The 13,272-nt window shown below is 42.8% G+C and overlaps 1 protein-coding gene across 1 annotated transcript in view; it reads right to left on the bottom strand.

Moving 5' to 3' along the window:
- pcca (propionyl-CoA carboxylase subunit alpha) overlaps positions 1-13,272 on the bottom strand; it is a 313,585-nt gene that overhangs the window by 169,589 nt on the left and 130,724 nt on the right. Inside the window, exons 10-11 of the mRNA XM_067986601.1 lie at positions 6,565-6,667; positions 3,484-3,578 (exon numbers count right to left, since the gene is read on the bottom strand). Of these exons, the coding sequence (XP_067842702.1) occupies positions 3,484-3,578; positions 6,565-6,667 (198 nt within the window). The remainder of the gene's footprint in view (positions 1-3,483; positions 3,579-6,564; positions 6,668-13,272) is intronic.

Genomic DNA, 13,272 nt, shown 5'->3' with positions numbered 1-13,272 from the left:
GTGGGATTTTTGAGGAGGGGGGTGATGACGGCAGATTTGAAGGGGAGCGGGACAGTACCTGAGGAAAGGGAACCGTAAACAATATCAGCTAACATGGGGGCCAGGAAGGGAAGTTGGGTTCAGTCCGAGGGAGTGGCGGAGGAGAGGGATGGTATCAACGGCAAGGGAATGGAGTTTATAGCGGGGGCCAAAAACCATGGCTTCCGTTGACACAATGTTACACATCCATGACTTGATATCGAACAAGCAATCTGACAAACATGGTGAAGAAGTAGATTTCGATGTCATCAGCATACATATGGAAGCTGAACCTGCACCTGTGGATGGCAATACTGAGGGACAGTGCAGAGATGAAGATGACTAAGCCAAGGTCCGAATACTTGGGGACCCCAGAAGTGATAGTGGTGGGGGGCGGGGGAGGGGTGCGGCAGGAAGAGAAGTCATTGCTGGAGATGTGTTGGCTGCATTCGGATAAATAGGAGTGGAACCACTAAGGGCAGTCCCATGACAGAAATGCCTACTTCACGATATGAAATACGACAGAGGGGTCAAAGAGGACAAGAAGGAAGAGCACGCTATGACCATTGTAGCAGATGATGCTTATGGCTTAGGCCAGGGACATCTTGGGCTGGATGGATTATACAGTTTTGAGATAGGTGTGCACAAAGCTGAGGGGTGATGATTCATTTGAGAACCTTTGAGAGAATTGGATGGTTAGAGATGGGGTAGCAGCTGAAGACGATGACTGGATCGAAGAAGGGTTTTTGATTAGGAGTTGATAGCAGTGGTTTTAAAAGGGACAGGGAGAGGGATGATACCTGAAGAAAGAGAACCATTGGTGACATCCACCAGCATGGGAACCAGGAAGGGACATTAAATGGTCAGGAGTTAAGTGGGAAAGTCATCAAGGAACAGAAGGTGAGTTTTATGAAGCAGTGAACTTGGAGAGGGAATGGGGAAGATGGCAGAGAAAGTGCAGAGTGTACGGTGTGGGGGGGAGGGATCAGTGCTAGAATGAGGATGGCAGGAAGAGCTGGTAGCAACAGAAGCAGCTGCACGGATGATCTCAATTCAGAGACACTGGCAGTGAGGGTGGAGGGGATGGGGAAAGAGGCTGTCCCTGTTCTCCAGGATTAATGTGTTCTGCTACTTCGAATATCTTCTGTTACATAAGAGAATTCATTGTGCATTTCATTGTATAATGTTATCGTAATTAAACAACGCATCCTTTGACTTTCGGCCAGCAATGCCACATGAGATCCACGAGTTAAAACATTTCACACTCTCATTAAATGGAATTTTACCGAGGTTCATTTAGAAATGTAGCACTACATCTTCAAAGCCGCTTTGCTTGACATCATCCTGTCTCAGATTAAATTGAGATTTACTAGTCAAGGTGAAGCCGTATCTCAAGATGGTCTAATAGGTCATGTCTCAATGTAGTACTAAGCCATACAACAACAACTTGCATTTATATAGCGCCTTTAACGTAGTAAAACCTCCCGAGGCACTTCACAGGAGCGATTATCAGACAAAATTTGACACCGAGCCACATAAGGAGATATTAGGACAGGTGACCGAAAGCTTGGTCAAAGCGGTAGGTTTTAAGGAGCATCTTAAAGGAGGGGAGAGAGAGATGGAGAGGTGGAGAGGCTTAGGGAGGGAATTCCAGAGCTTAGGGCCTAGACAGCCGAAGGAACGGCCGCCAATGGTGTGGCAAAGGAAATGGGGGGTGCGTAAGAGGCCAGAATTGTAGGAAGGCAGAATTCTCGGATACAGGCCAAGAAGTCTCGGGTCTGTTTCCCAGTTGCCGATTTAGCTGATCTCGGCTGGGACAGCAGCAGTCAGGGCATTACACCTTGAAAATACATATACACAGACAGCAGTTGAGAACAGGATAAAATGTCAATTAAATGAACTGAGGCGAGAGGAGGAGAAACCTTTTCACGCAGCAAGTTATGATCTGAAATGCACTGCCTGAAAGGGCGGTGGAAGCAGATTCAACAGTAACTTTCAAAAGGGAATCGGATAAATACTTGAAAAGGAAAAATTTGCAGAGCTACGGGGAAAGAGCAGGGGAGTGGGACTAATTGGACAGCTCTTTCAAAGAGCCGGCACAGGCACGATACTATGATCTGATATGAAAAGGAAAGAAGGAAAAGGCAACAACAACAGCAGCAGCAAAAAAAAGGCCACCATTAATTAATAAACTCAATTTACAATTGAAGTATTTACACAATCTACCTTTGATGTGGTGCTTGTTTATGTCCAAGAGAAACAGCTTCTTACAAAAATCAGTGCGCTGCAAAAACAGCGTATTGGTACACATGCTTTTTTAAAAAAAAAACTCCAGGATTGCAGTGTCCAAAAGTAGGTTATGTAAAAACTTGTAACTGAATTTCAACCAAATGAGATGGTTCGAGATACACGTGTAGCAGTCAGATGGCAGACTTCTGACCAGCTCCATTTTGGACTCCAGTAATTTATATTGTTGGGAAAGCTTCTACCGCCAAAGTTTCGAAAGAGACGAAAAGGAGACAGGTTTATCTTTACTTTCTGTTTTGTTTATCCATCCAATTTTATTACCTTAAATGGAGCATTCAGATAGGGACACACTTAATTTAAGATCTATTCCGGCTAGCGCCTAGAGGAATGACCTCTGTTCATTTGACAGAAGAACACTGTAACTGCAAGATTCTCACACCAATGTGCAGAGGGAAAAAATATCTTCCAGTGTTTAAAAATGAAAATAAAACATTCCATAATTCTTTAAAAAAACATTATTCACTATTGTAAGAAGTAATTCTGACACCTAGACGCAGCACAGGTAGGAAGAAAGCCGAAACATATAAAGTTACGATCTGTAATTCAATTATCAGTAGCAGAAATAATTTTCAACATTTACTGACAAATTTAGGACACTTCTTTCACTAATTTACATGAAAGAGCCACTTTGATATTGCCTTCTCATTCTCTTAGGCACAACAGGTCAACAAGATTACCCTAATGGCAAGATATGCATTATAATCATTTGCGGAAATTTTAAAAAAGATCACTCAATAGATAAAGTTAGTTACATCTCGTCTTTTGGATGAGACGTTAAAACGAGACCCGGTCTGCTCTCTCAGGTGGACGGAAAAGATCCAGGGGAGTTCTCCCCGGTGTCCCGGACAGCATTTATCCCTCAACCAACATCACTTTAAAAAAACAGATTATCTGGTCATTATCTCATTGTTGTTTGTGGGATTTTGCTGTGCGCAAATTGGCTGCAGCGTTTCCTACATTACAACAGTGACTACACTTCAGAAGTACTTCATTGGCTGTGAAGCGCTTTGGTACGTCCTGAGGTCGTGAAAGGCGCTATATAAATGCAAGTCTTTCTTTTACTCAAAAGAAAAAACTAGGATCAAAAATTGAATAATTTGAGTTTGTTACCAGACCTAAAAATATTGTGTTAATGAAGCTCTATGTTAAATGCCTTACCTTGGTGCCTCCTCAACTACTTTCTGGTTTCTTCTCTGAATGGAGCACTCTCTCTCGTTCAGCCAGAGAGCATTGCCATGTTTGTCTCCTAAAACCTATGGGGAAAAAATTATGCTACTGAAAGGCTATCGTTTTTTCAAATTTGTATGCAATGGTCCCTGATGTAACCATCCGGATAAAAGCACAATTAACATTTCAAACCAAAACAGCATTATCCACCAAATATCTGCTCGGATCCTGATACTTTTTGGTTAAATTTTAACTTCCATTTACCGCATGAAAACTGATTTTTTTTCCTCAGTTAACACTTTCTCAAATGCAGGCCATCCCAACAGTTTGCGCATTGTTTTTTAAACTTCCTAGTACGAATGTATTCTTTTCTATTATTCAACTCTCTACTTGGCCTTTATTTTTTTTTTGTCTCTTTCTGAATGCCATCTTTCCTCAAGATCGAAATCCCACAAACTCAAGATATCCTGCCTACTATAACTTTAGCCCCAGATGTCCTCGGGTACCTACACAGTTATTCTTCATGTGTGGACGCTCGCAGTAAGCGCGCGCAGACTATTTAACTTCAGGGGCATCACAGCTGAGCATCCCTAGTATAAACACATGCACATTTCCAGCAAAGGATGGTGAACCGAGATGAAAACGTGCCTCGATTTTCCCCAACCTATCCCAGGGGTGCTGAAGCCTACCACTGCCAGAGCTGAGATCAAAGCTGGGATATTTCTAGTCTGTTTGGCTCATGGATCCCCTGAATAAATTCACTAAATCGTCACAAGAGTTTTTGTGCTCATCAATGTGAGGAATAGTAGTGTCAGGGAACTGAACACTTCCCATTCTTGGCAGTCAGCGTCAGCATCAGCATCACATACACTTAGGTTCATGTCTCGCACAGTGGATGCACAGTAAAGCTGCCCCCTATTCTGCCCCAAACACAGAAGAGGACCAACTTGACATCTTAAAAGATTTCCCCAAAATCAACCATTCAATAGCCTTAGTGCTGTTGTTGCTCATGTCCACTAGAACTAGATTGAGATTGTCCAAACTCATCTCATATTAAATCTTACAGCACAGAAGGAGGCCCTTCAGCCCATCGTGCCTGTGCCGGCTCTTTGAAAGAGCTATCCACTTAGTCCCACTCCCCCTGCTCTTTCCCCACAGCCCTGCAAATTTCTCCTTTTCAAGTATTTATCCAATTCCCTTTTGAAAGTTATTATTGAATCTGCTTCCACCGCCCTTTCAGGCAGCGCATTCCAGATCATAACAACTCGCTGTGTAAAAAAATGTCTCCTCATCTCCCCCTCTGGTTCTTTTGCCAATTGTCTTAAATTGTGTCCTCTGGACACTGACCCCACCCCACCAGTGGAAACAGTTTCTTCTTATTTACTCTATCAAAACCCTTCATAATCATTGATACTGATTGTGCACAGACCGGGAAGATTCCATGTTCAATCCCTGGTCTATCCTGAGCTAGCTGTGACTTGTGCGAGCGCTCACACCGTGAGTGTGAGGTGAGGACAGACAACCTCGGGCTCAGCTGTGATGCCCCACAACAGAACAGGATGCCAATAATCACTTCATACTTGAAGATTAGATATCTGAACAAGTTACTGGACCGCTCTGGAGGGAAAAGTAAGAAAAATGGCAAAAAAAATCTCTCTTTAAAGGCCCTTATCATCAGCATTTGTGAAACTCCCCCTACCTATTTTGTGTGAAATTAGCAATTATGTTAAACGAGACCTTGGTTAGACTACACTTGGAGTACTGTGGACAGTTCTGGTCTCCTTATTATAAAAAGGATATAGAGGCACTGGAAAGGGTGCAAAAAAGATTTACAAGGATGATACCAGAACTGAGAGGTTATACCAATCAGGAAAGAATGAACAGGCTGGGGCTTCTTTCTCTAGGAAAGAAAGGCTGAGGGGTGACCTGATAGAGGTCTTTAAGATTATGAAGGGGATCGATAGGGTAGACAGAGAGAAGATGTTTCTGCTTGTGGGGGGAGTCCAAAACCAGGGGGTCCATAAATATAAGATAGTCACCAATAAATCCTATAGGGAATTCAGGAGACACTTCTTTACCTAGAGAGTGGTTAGAATGTGGAACTCGCTACCACAAGGAGTAGTTGAGGCGAATAGTATAGATGCATTTAAGGGGAAGCTGGATAAACACATGAGGGAGAAAGGAACAGAAGGATATGCTGATAGGGTAAGATGAAAAGGGTGGGAGGAGGCTCGTGTGGAGCATAAACACCAGCATGGACCAGTTGGGCCGAATGGCCTGTTTCTGTGATGTAAATTCTGTGTTATTTCCAAGTTTAAAAATTGAAGACCGAATTATACCATTTCCAAGGCTGAATGTTGAAATAATATTTGCTGAGATCCAAGGCTGAGCACCAATCATACAGTGAATGCAACATTTTTTTTGTTATTTAATAGAGGGTTTGTGACAGTGACCCTGGAGAAGATACAATTTTGGTGATTAATAAGCCTGTTCTTTGTTGGGAACTTTGAACTAATCTCTAATGCTCGGGAACGGAATTTTTCCACTTCAAACAGCCAGTCTCAGCATCAAACACTCCCAGGTCAGGCAGAGCACAGTCAGATGCTGAGTAGAGCTCCAAGTATTCTGCCCCAACCTAAGAGGAGTACCCTCTCCCCCCTACCCACACCATCGACTGCGTAAGCGTAACATTTCCCATTTCCTTAGGCACAGATGAAAATATCAATTTAGCGACAAATTAGGGAGCAGTTTTGTGTTGCAGTAAATAGGACCATAAGGAAATGGATGAAACTGTGCAAATTCATCACACTCAAGACCCTTAAAGCCATAGACTTCCAGCTCATCTGTATTAGCTAGATTTGAATGCATGGCCCACAGATGACAAGCCAATGATAGTGCCATCCAGAGATTAGTTCAAAGTTCCCAACAACGAACAGGCTTATTAATCACCAAAATTGTATCTTCTCCAGAGTCACTGTCACAAACTCTCTTTAAATAAACCTCAGTTTTAATTACAAGCCTTTCTCAACAGAGCCTTCAATTATAAAATCCTGAACTCATTCTCCCTCCAACCTGAATTTCGATGTGGCGAGGGTTATCAATGAATTTCTCGATCAAGAGGCGATCATCACCAAAACTTGAAGCAGCTTCTTGCGATGAAAATCTAAATCCTTCCCTACAGGAATGGAAAACAAAAACATTTACCAGAGTGGATTTTTAAACTTTTTTTCAATTATTTTTAAAATCATTGTAGGCAGAAAAAGTATTTCATAAATAAAATTGCAACGGAATTTTTTTCATTTTGCTCAGTGAAAAAACTGGGAGTTCATTGTCTTCCATTTAAACAATAGACTGATTAAAAGAATGACTATTTCAGCTTTTACACCACTTGACAAAAAACTGTACATCTCAAATGCCAATTATAAAATTAGGATTCAAGCAATGATTAAAAAAAAACAGAATATAGAATTTTTTGAATAAACTAAACACTTAATTCTGATGCATTCAATAGAGCAGATAAAAATGTATTTTTCTGGAAGTTCTGGGTCCATTTCCTTTTGCTTCTTGTGTACCCACAGTCTAATTAAAATTAATTTCAATCTCCCCCGAAGACTTAGATTGTAAAAGCAGTGCGTAAATTAATTCGTACAGATCAGAAGGTTTATGGCATGATCCTCGGCTTTGCAGAGTTCGCTAAATCAGCCGGCATACAAGTATGGGGTTCTGTAATTAGTGTCAGCACCCTCAATCTAGGAAAGGAAAAAAATCAGCCAGGGCTCGCCTCTGAGTCAGAAGGTTGTAGGTTCAAGTCCCACTCGAGAGACTTGAGCACAAAATCTAGGCCGACACTCCCAGTGCAGTACTGAGGGAGTGCTGCACGGCCGGAGGTGCCATCTTTCGGTTAAGATGTTAAACTGAGGCCCCATCTGCCCTTTCAGGTGGACATAAAAGATCCCATGGCACTATTTCTAAGGAGAGCAGGGGAATTCTCCCCGGTGTCCTGGCCAATATTTATCCCTCAACCAACAACACTTAAACAGATTATCTGGTCATTATCACATTGCTGTTTGTGGGAGCTTGCTGTGAGTAAAATCGGCTGCCATGTTTCCTACATTACGACAGTGATTATACTTCAAAAGTACTTCATTGGCTGAAATGCGCTTTGGGACGTCCTGAGGTCATTAAAGGTGCTATATAAATGCAAGTCTTTCTTTTCTTTATCTGTGAAATTATTTGCCCCTTCAATAAATGTTTTTTTAAATCGTGCTGTTGATTTAATTTCCTTCTCCTCTGTGTTTCCTTCAGAAGTTGGAATGCTAGTAGCAGTTTTTGTTTTTTATCATACATCTAAATCCCCTGTACTTGAATTACTGATTTCCCATCACAATAAATAATTTCATGCTTGATGCCAGCCTTTGGAGTGTATTTTCCTTCGTTCGATAGTACGAGCACAAAAGTCAGTGACTTTTTCACTAACATTAATGAATGGGGGAAACATGCCCTTTTATCTTCTCGTATTTTTTAATCCTTTTAATGCTGAATAAACTGGAAACTGTCCCCAAGTATCTTGATGCAGCGAGTGATGAACACTGACTTGTAACCGCAATTAAACTTGAACCAAATTTACGAATGCCCCTTAAAGACGCTAAATTTATTTTATAGAAAGCATGCACACTAATGGAAACTTTCTTTTTGAGATAAATCCGTAACTGCTTAACTCAAGAGGTGAGTTACTAGATGACAATATGGCCCTTACTATTAAGCTAATCCGCACCCTGTTTTCAATAGATTTCAGGGAAACGTTTACTTTTTATGTTAATTGAGGATATTTCTAAATATTGTATTTTAAATCTGAATTTTAACGTGCTATACATAGAGTTCTGATAGCACACACAAGTGCAAAGGAATTGGACGATCCCTCATTCCACATTCAAAAATACTTAATGCCGTCAATCATAGTTGTGCCATTTTGATACAAATTTGAGAAACTAAAAACCTATTTGTATTCGTTAAAACATTACAGTGTATATTAGTGCATTATCTTCACCCATCACCCCTCTACTTGCTGACCTACATTGGCTCCCGTTCCGGCAACCCCACGATTTTAAAATTCTCATCCTTGTTTTCAAATCCCTCCATGGCCTCGCCCCCTCCCTATCTCTGTAACCTCCTCCAGCCGTACAACCCTCCAAGATCTCTGCACTCCTCCAATTCTGGCCTCTTGCACATCCCCGATTTTCATCGCTCCACCATTGGCGGCCATGCCTTCAGCTGCCTAGGCCCTAAGCTCCGGAATTCCCTCCCTAAATTTCTCCGCCTCTCTACTCCTTTAAGATGCTCCTTAAAACCTACCTCTTTGACCGTGCTTTTGGTCACCTATCTCCTTACGTGGCTTGGTGTCACATTTTGTTTGAGAACGCTCCTGTGAAGCGCCTTGGGACGTTTTACTACATTAAAGACGCTGTATAAATGCAAGCTGTTGTTGTAGTGAAATAAATGAGCTAGTATGGATAAAACCATATAAGTGCTGATCGATAGATTGGTAAATTAACTGACACAATAGTTAAAGGAGTCCCGCCAAAGTGATTTTTGTTGCTTTTCCTTGTAATTTTCTCCCCCCCCACCCCCTCGCCACCGAAGTTGCCAACCAATGTTGAGGCACAGTTACCGAGCAACTTCTAGTAACTCATCCAGATGGCCGTTCCTCAATTGTGAGCCTGGATAATAAGTACCTTGCATAGACTGGGCTTGCACTCCCGAGTATAGAAAATTAAGGAGCGATCTATTTGAGGTGTTTAAGATGATTAAAGGATTTGATAGGGTAGATCGAGAGAAACTATTTCCTTTGGTGGGAAGAGTCCTGAACAAGGGGGCATAACCTTAAAATTAGAGCTAGGCTGTTCAGGGGCGATGTCAGGAGACACTTCTTCACACAAAGGGGAAGTAGAAATCTGGAACTCTTTCCCCCAAAAAGCTGTTGAGGCTGGGGGTCAACTGAAAATGTCAAAACTGAGACTGATAGATTTTTGTTAGGCAAGGGTATTAAGGGTTACGGAACCAAGGTGGGTAGATGGAGTCAAGATACAGATTTGCCATGATCTAATTGAATGGCGGAACAGGCTCGAGGGGCTGAGTGGCCTATTCCTGATCCGATGTTCCTAAGGCTATGGCAGAGAGTGGGACAGTGGGATTCGTTTTTGAATCATGATGCTCCGGCCACCATGAGGTCTTGGGGCAGGCTTGGTGGACCAGCTGGTCTTTACCTGCCTGTCCTTTTCGTATGTTCTTGGACTTGAACACCATTTTGCAGGTCTTTCTCTCTTTGGCGAACATGTTGGCCGACAGGAGCCAGTGGCTCACCAGCACCTTGTCCAAGTGGCGTATTCTTCATGTGACCCTGGGCCATGAGGGCGGTGAGCTATCAGATCCCGAGATGGGGAGAAAGACAGCCACAGCTGGACCCAATCCTGCGCACACACACACACACACACACACACACACACACAGCTTCCAGCAGTGGGGGGGGGGGGGAGGTCACTCATCACTGATGGACAGCAGGAAGATTTAACTGTTTAGTATTTGTACTGTGATTGTGGCAAACTTTCAAAGATTTTAGGTAAATTGACAAAATAAAATACGCCATCTTGAAAATTCTGGAAAACACTGAAATATTCTGTATTGCGTTATTGGGGGTAATTTTACCCTAACCCGCCAGGCGGGAAACTGAACGGATCGGGTTGAAAGACGGGTTCACGCCCTGCGCAATTTAACTTTTAATGTTAGCTCCGTGGGTGGCACTCTCGCCTCTGAACCAGAAGGTCGTGGGTTCAAGTCCCACTGCAGAGACTTGAGCACCAAGTCTAGGCTGACACTGCAGTGTGGCACTGAGGGAGTGCTGCACTGTCAGAGGTGCCATCTTTCGGATGTGACGTTAAACCAAGGCTCCGTCTGTCCTCTCAAGGCTTTCTCCCCAAATCAGGGCAGGGGCGTAAAAGATCCTATGCCACTATTTCAAAGAAGAGCAGGGGAGTTCTTCCCGGTGTCCTGGCCAATATTTATCCCTCAACCAACACCACTTAAAAAAACAGATTAACTGGTCATTATCACATTGCTGTTTGTGGGATCTTGCTGTGTGCAAATTAGCTGCTGCGTTTCCTACATTACAACAGTGACGACACTTCAAAATTACTTCATTGGCTGTAAAGCGCTTTGGGACATCCTGAAAGGCGTTATATAAATGCAAGTCTTCCTTTCTTTCTCTACTGAAGTTGACGGAGAGCAAAATCAGGTGGGGTTTAAAACCATCATATTAGTTAAATATAAGAATTTAGAGCCAATTCAAAAAAATAATTCCTAATACTTTATCTCATCACAAGTATGCAAAATATGATTTGTATTAAAATAACTTCAGTGTTTTATAAAATCAATTCACCTAGTGCTAAAGTAGCCTGCTCACTGTCGGGGCTCCTGCATGAAGCAACAAACAATTGTTGCTGTAGTGTCAGCAGCCAGTGAAACCTTACCCCAGAGAAAGTTAGCAATATCAGGAGAGGAGAGAAACGGGGAATTTTTGTTTCAGTTATGTAGTTAATTGTTAACACCCAACATTTATAACCTTGAGCAAAGTAATGGGTAAATATTAAGAAGCATTTAACAGGCAACAACTTACATTCAATACTTAAATCTATGAAGGTGGCAGGACAAGTTGATAGAACTGTTATAAAAGCATTCAGGATCCTGGGCTTTATTAATAGAGGCATGGAGTATAAAAGCAAGGTAGTTATTCTAAACTTTTATAAATCACTGGTTCGGTCTCACTTTAGGAAGGATGTCAAGGCCTTAGAGAGGGTGCAGAGGAGATTTACCAGAATGGTTCTGGGGATGAAGGACTCCAGTTGTGCGGATAGACTGGAGAAACTGGGATTGTTCTCCTTAAGAGCAGAGAAGGTTACGGGGAGATTTAGTAGAGGTGTTCAAAATTAAATGGGGTTTTGATAGAGTAAATAAAGAGAAACTGTTTCCACTGGCAGGAGGGTCGATAACCTGAGGACACAGATTTAAGTTAATTGGCAAAAGAGCCAGAGGGGAGATGAGGAGAAATGTTTTTACGCAGCGAGTTGTTGTGATCTGGAATGCGCTGCCTGAAAGGTCGGTGGGAGCAGATTCAATAGTAACCTTCAAAAGGGAATTAGATAAACACTTGAAGGGAAAAAATTGCAGGGTGATGGGGAAAGAGCAGGTGAGTGGGACTAATTGGATAGCTCTTTCAAAGAGCCGGCACAGGCATGATGGGCCGAATGGCCTCCTTCTGTGCAGTATGATTCTATGATTTCAGTCAGAACTTAATCTTGACTTTTGTACTTGGCATAAAATCTAACATCTAGTTAGCTGAATTCAAGACTCACAAGTATATACTTTCCAATGAAACATTTATGTAAAATTTTGGTTTGGCCTTTGGGTTAAGAGTTTTTTTTCTTAAATAAGCAGTACACCCGACCCGAATAATACTAGACAATCGCTTCTCTGATGGTTCATTAAATAAATACTCTGGTTGGTGCAATCCTAAACTATGCGGAGTTCACAGATCCCAATCAGAATGGAAACGAGTGCAAAATTGGGCACATCATTCCCTGGGCGAAGGGGGGGACACTGCCAGGATTTCTGCACCTGATCACTATCCAGTAACCCCGGTCGGAAAGTGTACATTAACGGGTGTCAGGAGAGGACAGGATTGGGCACAAATGTGATGCCACCCGCTGTCAAATAGCCTGTTGACACACACCGTCTAGACTTACACATGACCCTCCACCACCGGCATACCGTGGCTGCAGTGTGTACTATCTACAAGACACACTGCAGCAACTCACCAAGGATTCTTCAACAGCACCTCCCAAACCCATGACCTCCACCACCTAGAAGGACAAGGGCAGCAGGTGCGTGGGAACACCATCACCTCCAAGTTCCCCTCCAAGTCACACACCATTCAGACTTGGACATATATCAGCCATTCCTTCATCATTGCTGGGTCAAAATCCTGAAACTCCCTCCCCAGTTTCAGCTACACCATCGTAAGCTGAACCATTTGGCATTTCGGCCTCCGAAGGCCGTGTGAATGACTTTCCCCTACATGGTCAAAAGGCACCAGTTGCAAATATAATTACTGCTGCCAGTTGCCATTTTTTTTTGGCCATGGGCAGATCAATGATGACAACCTTTTGCAACTATTGTTAATATCTGAGGGCCAGAAACAAAATTGAGTACACAATAGTTATTAAAAATACACAACCAATATTTCTTCCAGCTAGTCGTTCCTCAATTGCCTGGCCTGTACTTGGAGAAAGAAGAACCAACTGCATTTATATAGCGCCTTTCACCTCAGGAATTCCCAAAGCGCTTTACAGCCAATGAAGTACTTTTGAAGTGTAGTCACTAGTGTAATGTAGGGTAACGTGGCAGCCAATTTGCACACAGCAAGCTCCCACAAACAGCAATGATCAGGTAATCTGTTTTAGTGATGTTGGTTGAGGGATACATATTGGCCAGGACTCCTCAGCACTGCACTGGAGTGTCAGCCTAGATTTTGTGCTCCAGTGCCTGGAGTGGGATTTGAACCCACAACCTTCTGACTCAGTGCGACCCACTGAGCCACAAGTAGAGAAAGAGTTGGGGGTGGGGGGCACACAGAGCTCAGTATCTTCCCAGCATAAAAAGTGATGACAGTGTCTGGTACAAACAGCTGCTTTTTAGTGGCAGTGCTGCAGATCTGGCAACCAGCAGGCA

The sequence above is a fragment of the Heptranchias perlo genome, chromosome 6 (genome assembly GCF_035084215.1).
Source record: "Heptranchias perlo isolate sHepPer1 chromosome 6, sHepPer1.hap1, whole genome shotgun sequence".
Taxonomy (NCBI): Eukaryota; Metazoa; Chordata; class Chondrichthyes; order Hexanchiformes; family Hexanchidae; genus Heptranchias; species Heptranchias perlo.
Note: the sequence above shows the minus strand (reverse complement) of the source record. Positions and strands in the feature narration are given on the sequence as shown.